Below are 24,897 nucleotides of genomic sequence, written 5' to 3' on the forward strand. Positions count from 1 at the left end.
CTTGATGTACAGGCTGGAGAACCTGGCTTCCGTTCCCCACATTGGCATAAAGGTTGGGGATGGCAACATGCACTGGGGAGGCTCAGAGAAAGGCAGAGAGATCCCAGGGCCTCTGGCTAACCAGCATAGCCAAATGGTGTGCTGCAAGTTCAGAGAAACCTTGTCTCAAAAAGTAAAAAAAGTGCAATAGAGCAAACATCAGACACTGACCTCTAGCCTTCACACACATGTGCAGAAAAAACACATGAACCCACAAACATAAAAATAATACATTTTATAGGGATATGGGAACTTAGTAAAATTTTTTCTGCAGTTTTCTTTATTTTGGATTCTTTGTCTTGAGTGGTTTCTTGGCATGGTGAGTTTACAGGAAAACATCATTTGCTAAGGGCAACTGAGTTTGAGTACTTAACCTGAGTGTGTGGGTATGACAAGGGTTCCTGTGAAAACTAACATGTTTCAGTCGTCAGAAAGTGTGTTACAAGGTTCTGTTATATTTCTTAACTCAGGCAGAAGAGTTTGCATATTAATCATGATGATCAATAAAGTGTCATGAAGATAAAATATTGAGAAAAACGTCATCTGGTGACGTGATAGTGCCACGCCAGTTACTGAATTTAATGAGATTTCGTTTACAGAGAACTTACTTATTGCCTGTGTTTGTGTTATTAGTTTAGAGACTCCAGGAAGAATGGGGCAGATGAAGCCCTTGCCCTTGGTGAGTTTGTAGACTCCTGGGAGATTGGATGTCTGCACAGCTAATATAAATTTCCTGGGAAAGGTCCTAAATCTGGTTAGGAAGGACAGAGAAGACAGTTTGAATCAAGAAGCTTTCTCAGGAAGCGTCAGTGGGCACACTGTGTTAATTAGATCCTTTTCAATTATAGAAAGCGGAGAGGTGTCTTTCTCAGGCCACCCCAGTGAGGTTTGCTAAGAATGCTCCCCCTCCCGGAAGTGGGAAGGAAGAGAACAGGTGTCAGGGAGAACCAGACATTTCTGGAGGAGTAAGAGCTCAAGCCAGTATCAGTTCTTTTCTCTAGAGATCCTCTTGTCTTTGCCTCCACAGTAAAGGCCGAATGCACATGCGTTCCCATTTTGCATCTAAGGAGAGAAGATAGAGTTTGCTTTTCATCGTTGAAGAGTGAGTGACATCTGAGGATGTCAGCTACGTCTTAGGCCAACTCTGCCATCCAGTAACTACATGTATTTATCTGGGAGAATCTCTGGTCAGAGAATTGGAGTTACAAAGGGTGGATTAGTCCTTTTCAACTTTAGCATGGGTATGAATCATCTGAGGGGAATCTTGGAAAATTTAAACTCTCGATTCACCTGCAAGAGCTCTCATGAGTCTTGTGTTTCCAACAAGCTTCTGGGGATGACGCTGACGTAGCTTGTCCTCCGCCTTCCTGAGAAGTAGTATATTAGTGACCTTTCTCATTGTTGAGGAGAAGCAATGAAAGGGAGTTGTTCAGGGCCACAGTTCAGAGGGTGCAGCCCATCGTGCTGGGGAGTGTGTGGCAAGAAACGCAGGGGCAGCTGGCCACGCTGCATCTGCTATCGGGAGGCGGAAGAGTGGACAGGAAGTGTGGCAGGGCTAGAAAGCTTCAACTACTGCCCCAGTGACCCATTTCCTCCTCCTGGAGGCTCTACAGACTTCCCCAACAGTGCCCCCAGCTGGAGACCAGGCCTCACATCTCACACTCAAACTGGTCCCAGTGGGAAGGAGGGAGTGGGGCGCTTCTGTGTGAAGATAACTTCATTCAGAAGGCAGACTCTGCATGTGGTAGGCCTGTGGTTGTGAGTTGTCATTTCCTGAGGGCAATAGCTGAGCACAGGAGGGGAGGAAGATGCCGTGTGTCTATCTGTTTATATAAGGGCCAGTTTTAACTGTGGCTAAGTTCATAATGAGCAAGACATGACATCTTCAGGCAGAAGCCCGGACTGAAACTCTTCAGGAACGCTGTGGATGCTGAGGTAGCTGTTATTGTGTCGTATTGTAGTTCAAAGCTTGGTAAGGTGTTGAGTGTGGGATCATTCATGGTCACTTTAGATCTTGCTTTATAATGCCTGTCTCAGTTTGTCTCTTCTGCACCTGTGTTGGTAAGAATTAGGAGGGCTTGCTTTCTGCGAGGGACCGCATTCTCTGGTTTAGACATCAGGTGCCAGGCCCCCTTCATTATGGCACCTTAAGACAATTACATATTTCTGATTATCGTTGTTCAGAATCTGTAGATGTGATTGTTAACTTCTGGCCACAGGGATGCTTAAGCTGCTGGTAGTGTCCCACCTTTGTGAAGTATTTCCCAGTCTCAATGTAACTTTACATTACTTGTATTCACTAAGAAATATAAATAAATCTGATTTAAAACCTTGCAGGGGAGGAGGTGGTGGTGATGGTGGTGTGTGTGTGTGTGTGTGTGTGTGTGTGTGTGTGTGTGTGTGTATTTGTGTATCTGTGTGTGTACAAGTACATGTATGCAGAGTTCAAGCTAGGCACCATCACCTTGTGTCCTTCCCTTGGCCCCATACTCAGCCACTGGCTTAGGCTGTGCTGGCTGACCACTTAGTCCCCAGAGCTACAGTTGCAAACATGAACAACCTCTATGCCAGGCTTTTGTTTGTTTGTTTGTTTGGTTGATTGGTTAGTTTTTTTGTTTGTTTGTTTTGGTTTTCTTTTGTTTTGTTTTTGTCTTTTTGTTTTGTTTGTTTCTTAGTTTGTTTTTGTTTTTGTTTTTTGAGACAGAGTCTCTCTGTGTTAGCCTTGGCTGTCCTGGACTCACTTAGACCAGTCTGGCCTTGAACTCACAGGGATCCTCCTGCTTCTGCCTCCCGAGTGGTGGGATTAAATGCACGTGCTACCATGCCCAGCTGGCTTTTGTTAAATATGGGTTCTGTGGCTTGAACTCAGATCCACAGGATTGTTGCTCTATTTAACTTACAAGAGACCTTAACTTTTTTCATTTAATGATGCTAGGGTTTGGTGATTTAGAATTACGATTGCTGTGTAATAGGAGACAATTGGACTCAGTATTCAAGCTTCCTGACATCTGCCAGACGAATGATGGAAAGATGTGTTCTTCTGACTTCCATACTGTCCCATTTGTTTGCAAAAGCAACACCACATATACAATATTGGCATCTATTCTGCATTGTTGAATGACCTTAAACATGACTGACTTAGTCCAGCATGGTAAATAAATCACATGTGTAGCTCTATCATTTGGGAGATAGAGGTAGAAGGATCAACAAGTAGACATCATCGTGGCTACATGAAACCCTCTGTTTAAAAAAAAAGTTTAGTGTGTAAACACTTGTTGTTGGAGTATCCAGCCCATGTTATGTAAGCTGTGTTAGCTAATACACTTTTATTATTTTTTAAAAGGTTCATTTTAATTTTAGTATTCAGAAAAGGCAAATGTGTTTGGTGTTGTGTTTTGTTTTGTTTCTCAAACTACACATCAGTACCTTTCAGGGTCCTCCTGTTTATGCTAGCAGGTTGGGAATCCTGTAAAACGGTGACTAATGGAATAGTTTAGCCACGGTCACCTTCAGTGTGAAGGTCAGAGAGGGAATGCTGCTGAGTACGATAGAGGGTTTGGGTTCCATGTAGAGCATGCTGGCCGTGTAGCCAGACAAGTTTAGGTTCCCATGCGTTCTTAATACCTATGCTCCGGTTAATCTGGGTGGGTTGCCTAATATCTGTAATATAGTCTCTCTCTGTGTGTATACATTGTAGCATTATTTTGAGAGTAAGAAAAATAAAACATTGTATTACCATTTAGCAAAAAAAAAAAATCGAAATTTAAGAATTTTGCCAGAGCAATTGACTATTTTATATAAAAATTGGAAGCAAAATTTTACTACTTCACATTTGCGTAGGAAGAATATTACTTACCCCTGCTTTTCTTTTTTGAGACAGTGTCTCTCTACATAGTTCAGGCTAGCCTCCAATCTTGCTCTCAAGTGCAGGCACTAAAAGGGTATACCAGTATGCACAGAAACTTGACATGAGTGAGAGCTAGAGTCTTTTGACTTAAAAGCAAAAGAGCCACCCATTATAACTGTTCCTCAGTTAAGGTATGCAAGGGAAACCCACGGTCAAAAACCGGTCAGTATCCAAAGATGTAAGTGGTGGTGGTGGCTACAGTTTATCAAAAGAAACCTTGAGTGCTCTTCAGAACCTCAGTAAACAAAGGAACGTGTGAGGGCTGCCTCCCATGTGAGTGGAGGACAGGTACTTTCATTGAGCACATTCCATAAATTCACACTTACAAAGACAGCTTCTTCCTGATGGCTTCTTAGATGGCAACAGCAGGATCAACACATTGGCATCTTTGTAACGTGTCCTCCGTGGTCACGTGGAATCACCAGTGTGCTGTTTGGATTTGGTGCCTTCAAGATTTGCTCTGTGCTTCAATATGGGAGATGTTCATACAACTAAATTGATTTTTAAAATGTCTCATGTTTAATTAATGCCTGAATAGTCTCTAAATAACAAACTATTCTTGCCAAAACAGGTTTTTTTTTCCTCTTTCAGTAGCAAAGTGTTCCTATTTTACTGAGATTTGATCATGTTTGTTCTTGGGGAAGATACTTCAAGTCATAACTTTTTAGCTGATTGCCCAAAGCATTGCAATTCTTTCCCCTTTAGACACTATGGAGCTTAATTTTTTTTTTTTTTTTTTTTTTTTTTTTTGTCAGCCTGGTACAGGCCCAGGTTATTTGGGAAGAAGAAATGTCACTTAAGAAGAATCCTCCATCTGTAGGGCATTTTCTTGAATAGTGATTGATGTGGGAGGGCCCAGCCCACTGTGGGCAGTACCACTCCTGAGCAGGTGGGCCTGAGTTATATCAGAGAGCAGGTTGAGCAAGACGTGCATTCCACTCTGGCCTTGGCGTCACTTCCGGCTGCCAGGTGCTTGCCTTGAGTTCCTGCCCTTATTTCCCTTTGTGATTGTCCGTGACTGGGATGTATAAGCCAAATAACCCCCTTCCTGCCCAGCTTGCTTTTGTTCCTGGTGTTCATCATAGTGATAGAAAACATTCAGTGTATCTTGTAAGTCCTCATACTGTTTTGGTTTTTTTTTGTGCAGGTCCAGTGTCCCACTTGCCAATTCATCTGGTGTTTTAAGTGCCACTCTCCTTGGCATGAAGGTGTTAACTGCAAGGAGTACAAAAAAGGAGACAAGCTATTGCGTCACTGGGCCAGCGAAATTGAACACGGGCAGAGAAATGCCCAGAAGTGCCCAAAATGCAAGGTGAGATCAGCCTTAGCAGCGGGAAAGGGAAATGACGCCGTATTTGCGTGAGCGATTTTCACAGTATGGAAGTGTAGCGTGTTTCAAATTGACTGCTCGGGTGTGAGGGGGCTTTGCCGTCTCTTTCTCCTTTTTAAGAATAATTATATTGCATGTGAAAATGTATGTGTATGTAGCATCCATCTGTTGCCGTCTGACGTTTTTAGTTAAGGTTTACTTTAGAAAGATGTGTGTGTGTGTTTGAAGTGTTTGTACTATCTTTGAACAAATTTAGTTTTGGCAAACATTAGGCCTAATTTTCTTTAAGAATAATTTTGCGGCTGCTAGTACCGCATCAATGGAATTTAAATTATTAGAAAAAAATTAAAATTAACAATGGTGAATCCAAATTGTAGCAAAAGTATTTGATAAATTAATCTATGGTTACCATGTAATGTTTTGCTGTACCAAACTCACACTCTGTTTTATACATATAGAAAGTAAATAATATAATGTGAACTCAGTTACTAGAGGAACTTTTTGAGGGACGTTCTTTCGGTGTTATTCAGGCTGGCCTGGAACTCCCAGCTCCTGCCTCAGCCTCCTCAGTAGCAGGACCTACAGACTGGCTTGACTTAATTCTTGGGAGTGGTTCCTAGTGGTTTCAGTTTCATTTTTCTTACTTTTCCCTGCCCTGCAGAACAGAATGCATCACAGCTTTGATCTGTTGTGTTGCACCAATTGCTCTGTACACTTACAGCTTTGCCCCACTGTAGAGCAAGTTAAAAGATGAGGCAGTTTACCTTTCTCTTGCCTAGTGCCCCCAGTCTAGGCCAGGAGGAGTTGAGGACTGCTACTCAGTCTCCTGGACAGTTTTCCTGAAGAGTGTACTGCATATCTCTATAAATAGACGTCAGAACAATTTCCATTTAGTCTGGCTAAAACTGTAGTCTGAACAAATGGCCGCGTAACATTTTCAGTGGAGGATTTCTGAATGAACGGACGCAATGGAGGAAAACACACATTTATGACATCCATATCCTAACCAAATGGAAGGGTGGAAGAAAAGGTAGTGGGTGTGGTTACTGCAGGCACTAACAACTTCGCACGTTCGACAAACACAGATAAACAGCTAAGAGAGAGTGTAAGTGCCGCAGCCGTTTAGACGAATAGGTAAAGAGGCTTTCAAAAGAATTGCCCTTTAAATAGCCCAAAGGAAAGAGCCCTGCAACCACTCACACTGCTGCGCTGGAGGAGCCATGTGATGCAGCTCACATGCATAAAACCTAAGTCCGCGTAGGTCATGTTTTACGGCTTGCTTTGAGTGCAGACTTTTTTCTTCCAGACGTTAAAGATCGACATTTTCTGACCTTTCCTTTTTTCCTTTTTGGTCTTTGAAATCACTACAGCGCTCTCTCCTCCAAACATTTCTTGTAGTAGGAACTAAGAAGACAGAGTCAGTGGGCTAATATTTTATACTCTAAGGCCCCTTTTCACAAAGCACCCATTACAATTTACAAACATGAAAGAGGGAGAAGATTTTTTTTCAAAATATTGTCATACATAATGCTTCCAAGTAAATGACTGAATTTCATGTAAATATTCTCAATATTTGTAACAAATGCATTTGAGTTTTGATTTGACAGAAACATTTATATTTTTGCATTCTGCAATTGTGTCCTGTGTTAGTTTTATTAGTATTAATAGTAACGTGTGTTTTTAAGTGTTTGTTTCTAAGCTCATAAAACTTGATAAAAATTTGGAGAGGAAAAGCGCTTACCCAGCATCCCTCTGCACTTACATGTTCACTGCATCTCTACGGCCTTCTTCAGTTACCGTCATAAAGATTTTAGGTAGCATCATGACTGTGTAGTGTCATTGGTTTTCTACTTAACCACTTTTTTTTTTTTTTGGTTTGGTTTGGTTTGTCAAGACAAGGTCTGTCTGTGTAGCCTTGGCTATGCTGGACTCATTTTGCTGGGATTACAGACGTGTGCCACCCGGCCACTCAAACAATTCTAATGTTACTAAATTGTTCTCTAAATATTTCTGTTAACCATGTCATCTCTGCTTAAATATCCTTTCACTGATGTTTGGTTTCATTCACTGCATTACAAATATGACATGAGTAATATGTGTAGATACGTATTCTTTCCTATTTTGAGCTGTTAATGTATACTATTGTGAAGATAAAGCTGCCAGTGCAGGGTCTCAGTGTTTTTCGCATTTGCATAATGTCCAATTGTTAAATTTTAAAAGTGGTGAAATAACTTACTTCCCCAGAAAAGTCTCCAGACTTTCTGGTGAGGTTTTCCTGTCCATATTTCAAGTACATTGTTACTCATTTGCTAATTTATTGATTGTGTAATGTGTTTTTTATACTTACAATTCCTTATTTTTATAGGCTGAATATAACAAATTCATGTTCTTTTGAGTTTGTTATGAATCTTTGGCCATTTGAGTGGCTAAGTTGGGACATAGTTATTTGCATTGAATTCTATACACTCTATTTCAAGCTTTAACTCCATTTAGAGAATATTTTCTCTATTTGTTCTTTCTTTTTATAACTGAGCTGATTTGCACCTATTTCTAAAATTTTTATTTGTCTCAGTCTATCGTTTTCTTTCTCTTTGGACATATATACAAGCTCACACAGATGTCATGTGCACATATATTTCATATAGTTACATGTTTTCCATACTCATTTGTTTCTAAGCTTAAAAAGTCACTTTATTGTACAAAAGTTTGATGTAAAAGTTTAATACAAGTGTCTGTTTTATTCCTTTTCTTTTCCCTTTTCCTTTTTAATATATCAATGTTTTAAACTTTTTAAATACAATCCATAATTTATTTATTATTTATTATTAATTACTTATAATGATTTCCTAACAATTGAAAAATCTTGGCTCAACTGCATTTATTAAATAATTCGGCCTTACCAACCAATTTGTAATTCTAGCTAAGCAAATGTTATATAATAGTACCAAATAGTGCCTTTACTGGGATCTCCAGTCTTGTTGCTAAGTTGTTAGAGAGTTTCTATTATAAAACAGCTGAGTTCCAAACAATGCTGCCTAGGCAAAATGCATCATTCAAAAGTAGTATGAGAATGTGGTCCTCCCTGTGTGAACTAGTGGTTTAAATAAAGCAGTTTCTTCCTATTTTCCATGTACCCGTGGCTCGTCTTCTACATGAGATGCCCCTGCCTCAAATGGAAACCGCAGTTTCATACATGGCGTGGTCCTATGAGAAAACTTGACTTGTGCAAATAAATCAAAACTAGTATTTATCATTGAATTTGGGGCCCAGCAGGATGGCTCAGTGAGTAAAGACACTTGCCACCTAACCCAGCAAGCTGAGTTCAGGCTGCGATACCGAGGTGGTTGAAGGAGAGACCAATTCCTGCATGTTATGGTCCAACCTCCACAAATGTGCTGGGGCATGCTTGTAGACGCAGCATGTATGCACACATGTACACAAACACAAACCAGTAAAATGTAAGAAAAAGTACAGCTGGATCTGACAATAGTAAAAATAAGTGTCACAAGCTCTTTCCTAGCATTAATGATAAAGTCATTTGCTTTCAAGTGTAATTATTTTATATTGAGGTAAACATATAAAAACAATTCCAGATGTTGTTTATGAAGTGTTTTTATGAAACTGTAATAATGCCTTATTAAGAGCAACTTTGCTTAACCATTTTGATGAATGTCATTATTTCTTTTTAATTAATGAATTAATTGTTATGTACATGGGTAAGTACTTCCATGAATTTGTGTACGCCAGTTACAAGCAGGAGCTCACAGAGTTCAGAGAGGGCATCAGATACCCTGGAGCTGGAGTTACAGATGGCCATGAGCCACGGTGTGGGCACTGGGAGGCCAACCTGGATCCTTTTCAAGAGCAGTAAGTGCTCTTAACCACTGAGCCATCCTTCTGGCCCCACCATTGCCTTTTTATCTTTCTTTTCTCCTTCTTTCCTTCCTTTTTTTTTTCTTTTTCTTCTTTTTTTTCTTTAAGAGAAGGTATCCTCACCATGTGGATCCCTGCTAGCCTGGACCTTACTTGTATACCACGTTGACCTCAAACTCCCAGACCTCTGCCTGCCTCTGTCTCCCTGCCTGCTAAGTGCTAGGTAAAGATGTGGGCTGGCCCTCCTCCCACTCTGACTTTTGAGTGCAGTGGTCTATTTAATCAATTATGACACTTTTCTGTTTGTGTAAGTTCTAACTCTAAAGAAAACATGAGCTTATTTTGACAAATTTCCCTTCAGCTTCATGACAACACAACAAAATATAGTTAACGACGATCTGACCTCTAAGTTAAGTTTAACACAAGTAAAGAATTACATTTTATTAGGGGATAAAAACGGTTCAGATTCATGCCCAAAAGTTCATCTTGAGACTATGCATGCCATTCTAAAGTGACTTAAGATTTGCTAAATTAAATATAATTAAAGTGAAATGTGTTAGTAGTTGGTTGTAAAATTGTGTTGCAGTTTCTCTCTTAACCTGAATAATTGAGACTGAACTCTTATATTTGTTTAATAACATTTACAGCACAAGAACTAAGCAGTATTAATCTATTTTAACTTTCTAAGATAATCTGGCTACCTCCCAGCATAAATCTCCAAGATACTTGCTTTTATGTGTTTCTCTCCCACTGCTTTTTCCCGGTATCTCCTGGACCTCTCCTTATGCCTGAATCCCTACTTCCTCTTTCTCTTCTCCGCCACAGGCTGGCAGGAAGTCTAGCCCTATCCTCTTCCCCTGCTCAGTCATTGGCTGTCAAGCCTCTTTATTGACATACCGGGGATCAATTGGAGAGCAATGTTTACACAATATTGAGACCGGAGATTCTCAGAACAAGGATTACAACCAGATATGGGGTAGGGCAGAGAAACCAGCATTTGAGTCTTTACCTAGTATACAATAACATTATGCCTACAGTGATGCATAGTTATAATTAATGAACACATATCAACAATATAGAACTGAATAAACATCACTATTGTTAAAAAGTGTCAGAGTCACGTGTACCTTAGCATTAAACCTCCAGTGAAGTTAGTCACTGCGGGTGAGTGTTTAGGCATTTGACTCTCTCAATGCTTCTTTAAGATCATGACCCAACACAAACAAAGAGCCCTACATTTTATTTTAATTTTCTCATCCAGGAGATTACATGTCTGTAATCTCAGCACTCAGGAGGCAAAGACAAACCTCATTTCTTTCTAAGGCAAAGCTCCTGCCTTTCATACATTTGTTTTTAACACATAAACTTTGAAAACGCAGGAGTACGTACCTTTGGTCTGTTTTTCATGATGCTTTGAGGCAAGTGCAATGCAAGGAGGAAGTTGAGTCAATCAAACATAATTCCATGAAGAACACGCTCTGTAAGAAAACCATTCTCTCACTTCTACAGCAAGGCCTGCACCATTTTCCATCATCAAATGTGGGCGGTGAGTCCATGGACAGCCATTAAGTTATCACTGGTAGTGTCACAGCTGGTGGCATTGCTTAGTGCACAAAAATCTCCTATAACCTGTATATCCTTTAGGGATTCAGAGTATCTTTTTGTTTGTTTAGTTCTTTGTTTTACCTTCTTTAGGAAAAGGGCAAGTTTTGCTTAGAATTCAGAGCTAGCCGAAGCAAAGTTGAGCTGTTTTCCATAATTACTAGGGAGACTTTCTTGGTGGTGGGTGTTGGAGGCGAGAGTTGAAAGGGAATTCATTGAATCTCCTTCCTAGTTACGCTCTTCCTCAGTGTCAGATTTAAAAAGCATTTACCCAGACTTCTAGGCCACATGCTAGAAATTAGCCACAGTGAACCAGCCAGGTGATCTATAGGTGACCAATGCAATTCTCCTCTTACAGAAATAAACTTGTGCTTCTGTTTGAGCCATTTTATAAGACACAGCGTAGAATTAATTTCTTGGATCACATATGCTATAAGGCTAATATGAAACAAACATGATCTGTGAAATAATATGAAACAATGGTAGTTAAGTAATTTCTTCTAGCCAACACATTCCTTATTTCAAGATAAAAGGCGGTTAATTTTCTGCTTTTAAAGGAGACGCCAAGATTGTAGACAGGGGCGGAGTGCTGGCCATTGCTTTCACATGCTTTGAGCTATATCCCGCACGTACACACATGTACACACACGTACACACACACACACACACACACACACACACACACACACACACACGCACGCACAAATAAGCCACAATACCAATAGATAACGCTAAGTTCTGATATGCAGTCTTTGTTTCTCTTTTTATGCTGTTAACCCATTAATAGAGATAACAGTGCTGCCTAGTGTTTGTTGACATTTGCTATTGACGGCCAGCCTCTGCGGGAGTTCACTTACAGACTTTACACATCAGCTTACGTCATAGTTTATTGTCATCCCACGTCAGCTTACAGGATAGCTTACAGTCATTCCTTGTTATTTTAGGAAGTCCTGGAATTATGGGCATGTGCTGTCATACCCAACCTGAACTGTATTTTTATGACCCCTTCCAGAAAAAAACAAAGAAAAAAACAAAGACCAAAAAAACAACTTCCTTAGTCTTTGGAGATTAAATATATAATGATATGTGACATACATATAATGATATAAAATACATGTTCATTTTTAAAAAGTGTTAAGTTGCCCTAATTATAAAATAGAAACAAGTGGCTATTATAATGTAACAACATACACTTACAATATTTAATGTATTATGACATTAAAAGAAGTAAGGAAGCAAGCATATACATATATTAATATTTAATAAACTTTGCAATGAAAATGTTATCAATATTTGTCCTTTATATTTAACAGGTTTTTGTTTTGTTTTGTTTTTCGAGAAAGGGTTTCTCTATGTAGCCTTGGCTGTCCTGGACTTGATTTGTAGACCAGGCTGGCCTCAAATTCACAGAGATCCACTTGCCTCTGCCTCCCAAGTGCTGGGGTTAAAGGCGTGAGCCACCATGCCCAGCTATATTTAACAGTTTTAAGTGAAGGCAAAAAAGTGTATGAACACATCTGAACACATTTACATGTATATACACATACATGTGCATGTATGTGAAAGTGTATGTGTATGTGCAGTTATAGCATGAGAAAAGCCAATGTATTTTAAAACCATGCAAACATTTTTTTGGCTTAAATATAAGATGGAGTTAGGTTTTAAGTTCAGATCCAATCACTATCCGTAGTTACACAGTAGTGGTTTAAGTTTTAAAAGGCTATATGAAAACTATGTAAATATCTTTGCTTATACATAAAATAGAGTCTGTGTTCAGATACTAGAAATATTTCATCTGTGTGAATATCTAATGCATTAGAAAACTATCTGCCAAGAGTCTAGTTCTTCCAGGAGACCCCAGGCAACACCAGCCTCATTTGTGATAGCCAGGTATCTCCTGCCAAATCTCTAAAAGGAGATGGAAATGGCTATTGAGAGACTCTTATACATCATGGCATCCCTGAAAGGGAGGTGAGTGAGTAAAAAGTTGGAGGCCAAACCATTACGTGAATAGTGATGCAGGCATTTTTCCTTAAAGGGTGTGAAGTTCTCAGATAATTTTAAGCCTCGCTTTCTGTTTCTGAAGCACCTTCGACTCAGAATTTAAAGTAAGATGGACCATGTAGGTCAGTGGTAGAACACGTACTCAGCACGTGTGAGCCCCAAACTCAGCCTCCAGCACCAAAAAGATGAGAGAGAGAGAAGAGGACTAAGTTACAGAAAAAAGGAAGGAAGGATGGAGAACATGAGTGAAGTAGCTGAGAACTTTCATTTATGTGACGAAGAGAGAGTGTGATGGAGGCACAGAGGCAGAAAATGTGGCCTGTCAGAGCCACACATGCTTGGCAAAGTGGATGAGAGCCTGTATTTTAGGGCTGGAGAGATGGCTTAGTGGTTAAGAGCACTGGGTTTTCTTACAGACGACCTGGGTTCAATTCCCAGCATCCACGTGGCAGATTACAGCGGTTTGTCACTCTAGTTCTAGGGAACCTGACACCCTCATATAGACATGGCAGGCAAAACACCTTTGCGCATGAAATAAAAATTAAATAAATTCTTTAAAAAGTTGAATAAGAGAAAAAAAATAACCGACTTAAAAATAAGAAGAAGAGGAAGAAGAACGTGAACTTTGAACACAGCTTTAAGCAACTTAATCTCATTGTCCCAACTAGGGGCCACTTAAAGGATGTAAGCAAGAGCCGACTGGCTTCAGATTTATGATTCATGTTGCTGTTGGTATTTTGAAAGTACGTGTGAATGGCCTGAAAGAGATGACGGTATGAGCGAGGCTGGTCCTCAAAAGCCTGGGAAGAGAAGCAGCAGAAGAATGCCCTGGAGCTCTATGAACTTCAGGATTAGTTTGACATAGGAATTAGAGGAGGTTAGCAAGTTGACTTTAACTGTGTGCCTAAAGCGGTGAGGGTGCCGTAAGCTCACTCGCACATGGAGACAAGAGACAGCTTTATCTCGTTACTGTTAGGATAACGCACTCTAGAAGGACGGTAACTTGAGTTTTGTCTATTCGGCTCAGAAATGACTAAAAGGATTATGTAAGTGACTAGCAGATACTTGGGTGGATCTAAACGGGCCCACAGATGAGATAAAGAAATGGGACCGCGTGGAGGAAAATTGAGACCAACGGTGTATAGCTGGTAGAGGTCACCAAAAGAGCATGCACAAAGTATTGGAAGTATGGGGCAGAATTAGGGCTGGGGAAGAAGCAGGAACCTAAGAAAGTTCTGGGCAAAATGGAAAAATGGAGGTCACTGAAGGAAGAGTATATCAGCTGAGCACAGTGGCACACGCTTGTAATCTCAGCACTTGAGGAGGCAGAAGCAGGCAGATCACTGTGTGTTCAAGGCCAGCCTCGTCTACAAAGGGAGTCCAGGACGGCCAAGGTTACAAAGAGAAGCCTTGTGTCAAAACAACAAAACAAAATGAAGAACCGAAGAAGAAAGTACACCAAACATCGGAGAGGCTGTGGTGATCAGCTGATTAGATGACGCAGCGACATGAGAAGATAACCACTTAAAGCACGTGCATCGGGCTCCACAGCTGTGTGATCATGGGTAGCATTCATTTGTCTTTTGATAAACATTTGCTGAGAAGATGCTTGTGTGAGGATGTGTAACGCACGGTGTAGAGAAGGCTGAGGACGTAGCTCAGCACTTCCTTGTAGCCCTGAGAACCGGAGTTCACCTTCCAGAAACATCTAACAACCCCACACACTCCTGTAGCCTCCTCTCTTGAGTTACATATTGCTGAAGCTCGCTGGCTTCCAGCTCAGCCAAGAAAAGGAAAGCCTGGGCTTCCGAAAGAGACCTTGACTTAAAGGAACAGGCAGAGACTAGTACAAGAGGACACAGATCTCTCTTGCCCCCAAAATATATGCCCCCTCCACACACATGCACACAGGTGCAAACAATAAATAAATAATGAAGAAGTAAATAGATGAACAAAAACGTGTATATGATCTGGACCAATGTAGACTTTATTGGCCAGGACTGAAGCAGAGGGATGCAGATAATTAAAGTTGCTGGGTACAGAGTATGCAGTGATGTGGCTCTGCACTCAGACACGGTGCTTAAGTTCCGTGCCTCCCTGGGACCCCACTTGGCTAGGACACTGCTGCTTGCCTCTCATTTCTTAGATTACGTGTCACGTCCTCAGATAAGCTTCTTCCAGCCCTTAGCACCAGATCGAGGTTCCTCCATTAACTGTCGTTCCCACGCATGCTTCATTTTCTTCCTAGACTTTTCTATGACTTCGGAGATAGTTTTTTTTTGCATAATTTATTAATATCTGTCCTCATTTTAAATTACACACTTCTTAAGAGCAGGGACCATGTATGATTCTTATCAGCAAACAGGTAATTGTCCGTTGGGCAAAGGACTAAAAGACAGGTGGATGTTTCTGGAGCGTGGGTTACGGTCAGCTGAGGAAGAACTGAGACGTGACTAAGAGGGACAGGGGGTTCAGAGCATTTGTTTTCAAGTCACAGAAAATGCAAAACGAGAATCGTCTTTGCCTAGACAACGGATCCGTACCAAGCTCTAGACTGTGGAATTAGAAGTTGGGCACTGCTTGTGCCTGCTTCAGAGACTTCTCTTCATCCTAGACTAACCGTAAGACAGAAGCTTGCAGAGAGCCTCTCTATCTTACCCAAAGCAAATCCACTGGAGACAAGGAATTATCAGTGCCGGCTTTAAAAAGCTAGCATCACAGTAGGAGATAACGCACAATCATAAAAGCAACCTTGTGTTTATTTTTAAGAGCAAGTTTGACAGAAACAGCAACTGCTTTTCACCCTTTTGGTTTCTCATAGTTGCCTGTAAATAATAAGCTCTTACCCCCACCCTTGACATCGTCTGTTGACACCCTGAGGGCAACTAAAGACTCATATTTATTTATTGTCTTTTATTTTACGTTGTGTCTTAAGACAGGATCCTAACTATGCAACCCATCACGCCCCCATGCCTCAGGCTTCCAAGCACTGGGCTGCAGGGGTATATCACGAGTGCAGTTCTTCCTTTGACTGCTTGCTGGATACTATCTGAGGAAGCCTAGTTAGCTCTAGTTGTTGACTTGTCACACACAACACAGAGTTATCTGAGAACATCTCAACTGGGCAATTGTTTTCACCAGATCGGCCTGTGGCCATGTCTTTGGGAATCTATTCTCGGTTGTTGATTGATGTGTTGAGGTTCAGCCCGCTTTTGTGGTGGTGTTACCCCTTTGGCAGGCTGTCCAAAATTTTATAAGAAAACTAACTGAAGGATAATAGGAGGTTCTCATCTGGGGTCTATGACCTGTGTCTAGCCATAGGTTCTTGGCCCCCAAAATGGTGGCGGGCATGGGTTTTGTCATGTGAAGCAGGTCTTAAATTCAACCAGAAGCTCCTTGTTTGCTCTCATGACATCCATGCCACTATTGTAATGGTGGTCATGCTTTGCTGGACCCATCATTACTGTAGCGTAGAATGGTTCTATTTGATAGTTGAAGACTATCTACAGGTTTGTATTCAGGAGGGGGAGCCCCTGTCCTGTGGAGTGTTTAGGAACAGGGGGTTGAGAACTGTGTGTTATTCATGAAATTGTCTTTAGTTCTCTCCTAACGGTTACTCTTCCTTCTGATTAATTCCTCCAGACCCCAAACATGATGTGCAGGGAGTAAATATGCAAATCTACCCCTTTCCTATTTATTTTATGTGTATGGATGTTGGTCCTCATATATCTGTGTACTGTGTGTGTGCCTGGTACCTGTGCAGGCCAGAAGAAGGCATCAGAGGGCAGTTGTGGGCTGCCATGTGGGTGCTGGAAATTGAACCCAGGTTCTCAGGAAGAATAGCCAGGACTCTTAACCACTGAGCTGTCTCTCCAGCCTCAAAATTCTTTCAAAAAGTTCTTAGTATTCACTCTAGAGCAAAATATCAGTTGATAACAATCACACAGAAAGAGCAATTTAGTTCTTTTCTCCTTCATTTCTTAATGAAAGATAATATTTTTGTATAGATATGTGCTGATACAATTTTAAATGAGTTGAATGTTTAATAGTTCTTTTATTTTTATTCTATCTTTTGACTAAATGAGACTTACACCAAAATTAAAAACTAAATTCTACTACTTTTTAGGCATTCTGTGAGTGTTTTATTGAATTAATATAAATTGTCTCTGAAAGATAAGTACTATTTTTATGTATGATATTATGTTTAATCTTATAGTAATTTAATTATAAAATGTCAAAATAATTAGTCCTTTATATCATGAGCACAAAATTGGATTGTTTCTCATTTCTGTCTACTACAATGGTTCCTTAATAGCAAACTCATACGGTGGCTAGTATCAACCATTTGTCTCATGAATTTTAATTGTCAGCGAGGTAACATTGGTGTATAAATGTTGAATTCATGAAACAGCACCCCTCATCTATTATAAGAAGGAGAAACTCAGTCGTAATAAATCATGGGGCATTTGTGCATTACAAGTTGTCAGTTAGTCCAGTGGGTTTTGATCCTAAACTGCATCCACTTGAGTGGTTCGTTGGTTTCAAGGAGAGCTAAAATGATGAACGGCTTGAAACTATAGGAAAAAATAAAGAAATCTAATGTAAATATATATTAACCTGTGTTTTAACGTTTCATGTTTTTAAGATAAAAATAACATTTAGCATTGTTATCAAACGGTAACCCTTAAGTATATTTTCTCCAGGCCTTTACTTAGCATGTTGGATGTAGTATACCTTGGATGTTAGGAGTTCAGAATTCCAAGTTGCTTAGCAAATGTTAGCCCTGAATGCCTTCTGCTGACAGGAATCTGCAATGTGTCAGTTTATTTGTAGAGCTATAAAATAATATAATGTGTTTATATAATTATATTCATTACTTTTGCACACACGCGCACACAGAGATCAAAACAGCTGACAGAAACTTTAGTAATTTGTTTTGGTTCGTGCTTGTAGGGGAGTTCAGTCTGTTGTGGTTGGAAGGCACGGCAAAGTGGCTGCATCCCTGGCAGCAGGAATGTGAGACCCAGGCGATTTGCACCATGGCATACCAGGAAGTAAAGGGAACTAAGGCCAGGGCTGTAACCTTCAGAGACCACTTCGAAATGCCTTACGTGCCCCTCTTCCCCACACTTTTCAGAGCTCAGGTTACGGATAAGAACCGTGGTCCCACAGTGCAGTTAGAAGACTTGGAAGTGCCAGTCTGTACAGTGCCTGGTGCACAGCAGGGTCTAAGGAAATTCAGTGCCTTCTTTTGTAGGTTACCCCTGATATTGCTGTCTTATCACGAAAACCATCAGCCGCTATTTCTAGCTAAATGCAGCATATAGTCTTAAAGTTGACAGTAGTTGGTAAGTGCTTAGAACTTGATTTCAAACATGCTTTCTCCTGGTGCCTTGGCAGTCAAGAGTGCTGTGGTCCATGTTACATGTTATTGTTTTGCTTTGGTTTTCTGTTGTTGTTTTGGTTTGGTTTGGTTTGGTTTTAAGATATGTAAGCCAAGTTTGCCGTGAGTCCTCTGGTGTGGTAGAGAAAGCATTGAACGTCTGATTGCCCTGCTTTCCCGTCCTCCTTCGAGTGCTGGCACTACAGGCATAGCCGCCAACCTCAGGGTATAAGCAGTACAGAGTGAATCTGGGCTGTGCACTGTATCATCAGTCCAGGAATTAGTCATTTCTTGATGCTGTCTGTAGGCTGCAAGGCTCTGAGGACATAATTATTAACAAATAGGCACAAAAAGGGTGATCGCTGGACCACGGGCTGGGTTACTAGGAGGCCTTGTATCCAGATTTTATTTCCAGTTTGTGCCTGTCCTTAAAGAAGGACACCCAGGTAATTCACAAGCTGCACAGAGCCTTTATCCACTGCTATTGGACCAGCATGTACGAAGAGAAAACTGTCTAACTGTAAAAGGATGAGGTGGCCAGTAGCAACAATCATTGCCTTTGGTTTTATTGCCCAAATCATGGTTTAGTAGGGAGCCTGACACATCTGTGCTCATATGCCCTTGACCACACTGTGTACCTGAGGGAAAAGAATAGAGTCCCAAGTGGAATAGGTGGAGTTGTAGACTGTGGCCACGACTTACCTACTAAGAGCCAAACATCAACCTATGGCAGGTTTGACTCTTGTGTTAATTATAAAGTTCCCAACTATATTAAAATAGTCACCACAGAGAACGTCCTAAAGCCACGTTACAAGCTTATAATGATATAATTAGTATTAGGAACTTTTAAAATAAAAATGTGATTATAAACAAATGGAAAACTTCAGTAATGTTACATAAGACTTGTAATTTGGTAACAGCTGATTCTGTAATATTTAACATATTTTACTTTTTAAAAGACATTAATTGCATTTCCTTCTGTCTGTCCCCTTATCCAGATCCATATCCAGAGAACAGAAGGGTGTGACCATATGACTTGTTCACAGTGTAACACTAATTTTTGTTACCGATGTGGAGAGAGATACCGCCAGCTCCGGTTTTTCGGAGACCACACATCAAACCTCAGTATATTTGGATGCAAATATCGCTACCTCCCAGAGAGACCTCATTTAAGAAGATTAGTTCGAGGGTCAGTCTGTGGTGAGTAGCAAACACTCTTGCTCTTGGGTGTCTTTCTTAGGGGTCGATGAGTGACGATAGAAGGGTCCCAGCCATGAGAATCTGGAGGGCTTGCTGCGTGCCAAGGGTTTTAGTGGGGCCTTTGCCAAAAAGCAAGAGGAGAGTCACTCCTTTTGTGAGCAAAACTGAAAAGCTAAGATGGTTCACATGACACTCTTTCCTGATCAGCACTTCTGAAACACTGGGTGCAAGCCAACTGGTAACAAGAAGAATGCCGTATTTATTTTTGCATGAACATTAACAGGTTTTTAAACACGAGGATGCTCTATTGATTCATTAAATAAGTACAGTCCAGCATAAACAGGGGACAGTGATGAAAGAACATACACACATCTCAGAGCTCTATAAACTGATGTGTATAATATCTATAGAAATGAATCGTTGTGTGTCTTTGTCATTTTGTTAGTAACCAACAACTAAGTAGATAATGGGACAAGTATCAATGCTTCCAAGCGCATGTAAGCCCAAGCTTAGTTACCAACTGTAACTACTTTGTGAATTGTCCTGTAACCCCCTCCTCATCAAACACACAGGCCCTATGCTCACACACATACAAAATGCAGGCAGAAACATACTAAATACTTGCTCACATCAATTCACCTGGCTCCATGTCCTGCTTCGTCCTGTACAGTTTTTCTGACCTCAGCTGACTTCCTGCGCTAGCTCCAGCCCCTGGGCAGTGTGTTCACTGTGAGATTTCTTCCTCTTCCCACAGCGTGGTACTTCAGCGTTTCTTCTTCTCACGGGTTTTCTCCTGTGAACCCAGCACTTCTTAAGTATCTGAACATTTTCCATCATCCCCGCACGCTTTACCTAGTTCATAAGAATGTCTCTGTGGCGCTCCTCAGCCACTTCACTGTTGTGAGTCACTCATCTGTCAGGAATCGTGATGGCTGATCCAGAAAAAAGTTGGTAGTTAAAATAGATCTGCGATGCAGACTCTTCATTTTTAAGTACGTTTCAGTCAGTGGAAACTAGCATGGCCATCCCCCGAAACCAAATGTGGTCACTATTAAAATAAAAAATAAAAAACAAAAAAAAACCTCAGCTGAGTTTTAATTAAACACACTTTTGCAGAATCAATACCATCCAGTAGCCAGTTGATTTTAATAACTTCTAGTATCTTCTGTTCCTTTATTTGCTTGTTAGGTAAAAATTACAATGGTAAAACCAGTATTTACTTGCTGCTTCTATGGACTTTGAGGACAGCTATGAAATGTAAGGAGTATTTGTAAGAGTCATGCCATGAGGGAAGATTGCAAAGTTGTGAGCATCTGCAAATCTGTCTGTGGAGAAGAAGCTCAGAACAAAGATCTCACCTCTCTTGTCCTTCCTTCTTCCTGTTCCAGTGCCATCTTTATTCTAAATGACCTTTGCTTTGACCAATCCTTTTTCTTTCCTTTCCTTCTTTTTTTAATTACTCTTTTTGTTTTTCTGTCTAGGCCTCCTTACTGAGGGAAGCTATTCTCTGCCTAACTTGTCTAATAACACTTTGGTTGTATCTCTATTTCATTTTTAATTAAATTTATGTATGTGTGTGTGTGTGCGTGTACACACAGGTGGCCCATCTCGTATTCAGACATATGTGTGTACAACACACATGTTTATATACAATTAAGCCAAGGTAAACCCGACACCATAAGGAGCAGCTGGCTTAGAATAAGTTTCCCTCCCAAACATTTTCCAGCCTCCAAGCACAGCTATCTCTAATTGGTTTTGATTGTTAGTTCATTTGTCAGCTTGATGACACAATTTAGATACTGTACCCCATTGGAGGGGTCCCCACCTCTCTTATCCAACTAAAACAGGAAAATGGACTACTCCTGCCATAAGAGAGGGGATCTGGCCTATAGCTAGCCCTCATGTCTATCACCTCACATGCCTTGAAGTGTCCTTGGCCAGAGGCAGAGCAGGCGCCTGCGTGCCAGTCACTGCTGAGGGTGGAGAACTTGGTCTTTGTTCTCTGCACCACAGGCAGCCAGCACTCCCGGCACTTCAGGATGATAAACACCATCTAGGAAACAGTCAGACTATTCAAGGAGTGGTACTTTCAAGTGTTTCCCAAAAAAATTTAATTACATGTGTTTATTTACTCTGTGTATGTGTTCACTGACATTCATGTGTATATGGGAAGGCATGCATGTGGGCCTCAGAACCCAGCTGGTGGAAGTGAGTTCGAGGCCAGCCTGGTCTACAAAAACAAGTCCAGGATGGCCAGGACTGTTACACAGAGAAACCCTGTCTCAATAACCTTAAAAAAAAAAAAAAGAATAATTCTTTTTTTAAAAAAAATTTATGTATTTTTTATTATGTATGCAGTACTCTGCCTGTATGCAGCACCTGCAGGCCAGAAGAGGGCATCAGATCACATTATAGATGGTTGTGAGGCCACCATGTGGTTGCTGGGAATTGAACTCAAGACCTCTGGAAGAGCAGTCAGTGCTCTTAACTTCTGAGCCATCTCTCCAGCCCCTTAAGAATAACTCTTTTCTTATCTCTTCATAGCACTCAAATTGTATGAACAAGGGAAGTGGAGTCTCCTCCGAAAGTTCTTTTGAAAAAATAGTCAATTTAAATAGAAGCAACAGGGGTCTGGAGAAATGGCTCAGTAACGAAAAGCTCTTGCCGGGGCTCTGGGCTCAGGTCATAGCAGCCATAGACCTGTGACTCCAGTTCCAGAGGGTCCCATGCCCTCTACTGGTGTCCATGGGCATTGCACATACATGGTGCACAGACATACCTGTGAGCAAAACGCCTGTGCATATCAAGTAAAATTAACTAGCAGGCACAGTGATGCCTACCCATAATCCCAGCACAGTGGAGTTGGATACAAGATGACCGTGAGTTTGGAGGCCATTGGGCTGTGTAGTGAATTAGAGGCCAGCTTTAGCAAGACTCTGTCTCAAATAAATAAATAAATAAATAATAAATAAAAATTAAACAGGTAAAAAGAAGCTGAAAGCAGAATTAAAAGAGTTCACATTAAAAATACTTGCCATCATAAAATTTTAAATTATAAAATGAGTTACTTTGAACTGCTGATTAATATTTGGTTGTCATTAATATTCAGTGTTGAACGTGTGTGGTCTACAGAAAGCAGTGAAATCTTTAAACAATTATTTTTTAAAATGTAAAGCTATCGTGGCATGATAGTGCCCACCGAGAGGCCCAGCGTACTCTGGAAACATGCTGACCCTGAAACAGGAAGACATGAGTTCAAAACCAATCTGGGCTATTAACACCAGGCCTTGTTTTAAAGGAAAGGGTAAGGAGTGAAAGAGGAAATTAAGATGATAGTAACATGGACACTTTAAAACTATAAATCAAATTGAGCAGAGTGAAGCCTGCACTTGGGAGGCAAAGGCACGAGGATTGAAATGTCAGGCCCAACATAGGCTACCGAAAAGAGTAAGCCAGCAGAACAGTACATCTAGACAGACAATCAATGGCTTATTGTAATAGCAGAAAATTAAATCACATTTTAAATTTAAAATATTTAAATAAGATACAACTTATGGATGTGAAAAATTATATTTGACCATTGAAAATGGTGTTTTAAGAGAATCCTTATTGTTATCGTCCTTGGAATAAGAGTAAGCATGCTGACCCCCGTCAAAGCAGTCTTGAGAAGCAGACCTAACCATGCCCTATACTGTCAAGCTTATTGCTCCTTGAATTCCCTGACGTGCGGGAAGGAGAAGTCAGTGCTGTCACTTGGCAGTTGTGTTCTGCTGCTGTGAGGAAAGTGTCTTGATGGATACTTTAAGAGGAAATATAACTAAAGAAACTACCATGTGCAGGGGCTGGGGAAAGAAAACCAGACCCTTAAAATATGTAAACCTCGATATACTGTGTTGTAGACGCTTGAGCCCAGAGCTACTGCGCACAAGCAGCTGTGAGATTTAGCCCTGCTTAACTGAGTTTTGTCATCAGTGTAAAGCAAAAAAACAAAAACAAAAAACCCAAAACTCGTGATTGGGCAATGTGCTATTACACTGACAGAAGATTCACGTCTATGCTTAGTAGATATTAAACTATGTTGTTAAGTTTTATATTTAAAACTTTTTCCGTATCTAGTCATCTAGTTCCAAAAACTATTTTCAAGGTATTAAAAAGTTTGGTTGTTTTTTTTTTCTTGCCAAACTCCCAACCAGTGGCTGAGTTGGTCATCTTTTCTTGTGCTGTCGCTATCCTCGGTCCCTTCGTAACTTAGAGAATGGGATTGCTGTGTGATTCTTAGCTAGCTGTGCGGCTACCGTGGACTTCTCGTCCCTTTCACACTCGCTGTAAAGCTGTGCCAAGTGTCCAGCAGTTGCAGCACAGTGACAAGGACACAGTCCCAGTTTTGTCTGTCCGTGCCTTTCAAAGCCATGGGGGTTCCGCTGGTGGCTTCTGGGCTGCAGTTACATGTTACAACAGTGATTGTCATCACAGATCAGTCATTCATTTAGAAGAGAAGCCGCTGGTGCTGCCGAGTGTGACGTTCCTGCCAGCACTGAGACTTCGCAGAGTGCTGCTGCCTTTTAAAGTTTGTTTCGATGACTCACTTGAATAACTTCCAGCACATTATTTGTTCAACGGCAGCTTTCTCCAGCAGTTGTCTTTGGAGCTAAGTCTATTAGGCGGTCATAGGATTTGCCCCTTTGCCCAGGAAGTAAATAAAGCATTTCTCTTAGGCATGGGCCTGCTCAGATACAGTCTGTGGTCCCCACCAGCTCTTCCAACATTGTGAGCTCAGTAGACTGTCCGCTGCATGCTAGACTGTGTCACTGGATTCTTATTCTTCCAATGCTCGAACATTGAAAGTAGACGAAATCTAAAAAGATAAGCGCAGAGAACAAAGCGTGCCAGTATGAAAGATTGTAATCTTTTGCTCATGAGGAATAAATGACTTATGGATGTTTTGGCATATGCCCAGGGCTTGGTGGCACCGCGTACTTAGGTGGGTTACATGTGTGTATCAGTTCGTCACTTGCCTTTCATTGTAACTGTACTTCTTTAAGAATTACTGCCGTTGCTTGGAACTCAGTGCTGAGACCATTTATATCCTTTACCTCTGTTTTTCAGCCGGAAAGCTCTTCATTGCGCCTCTCATCCTAGTTTTGGGATTGGCACTAGGGGCCATCGCGGTTGTAATCGGTAAGAAACACGTGGCTTACTTGAGATTAGAATTCTCCCGTGGCGGTAGAGGCACTGGGTGTATATGTCATGATACAAGTCAGTCAGGAAGTGTGGTGTCTGCTCTGTGCCATGAGTCAAACAGCCATGCAGAGGAAATGTTTCCTACAGGATGTGTTGATGAGGCTCGTTAACATATGAACATACATATTAAAGGAGTAGTTCTCAGACTTAGCATGATGTAGCCTAGTGTGAAGACACACATTGCTGGATCAGTGTGGTGGCTGGGCCCATGGATTTATGTCTCTAAAAAGTCCCCAGATGCTGCTAATGCTGTTAGTCTAGCCCACGGGCCATGCTATGAGAAGCACTGCTGTAGAAACTCAAACGTAGATGTTCTAG

The 24,897-nt window shown here is 41.0% G+C and overlaps 1 protein-coding gene across 1 annotated transcript in view; it reads left to right on the forward strand.

The window, feature by feature from the left end:
• Window positions 1-24,897, forward strand: part of RNF217 (ring finger protein 217) — a 110,739-nt gene that overhangs the window by 75,141 nt on the left and 10,701 nt on the right. The window contains exons 3-5 of the mRNA XM_084776795.1: window positions 5,094-5,258; window positions 19,137-19,338; window positions 24,445-24,516. Of these exons, the coding sequence (XP_084632921.1) occupies window positions 5,094-5,258; window positions 19,137-19,338; window positions 24,445-24,516 (439 nt within the window). The remainder of the gene's footprint in view (window positions 1-5,093; window positions 5,259-19,136; window positions 19,339-24,444; window positions 24,517-24,897) is intronic.

This window comes from Acomys minous (assembly GCF_964271855.1).
Source record: "Acomys minous genome assembly, chromosome: 3".
NCBI classification, from domain to species: Eukaryota; Metazoa; Chordata; class Mammalia; order Rodentia; family Muridae; genus Acomys; species Acomys minous.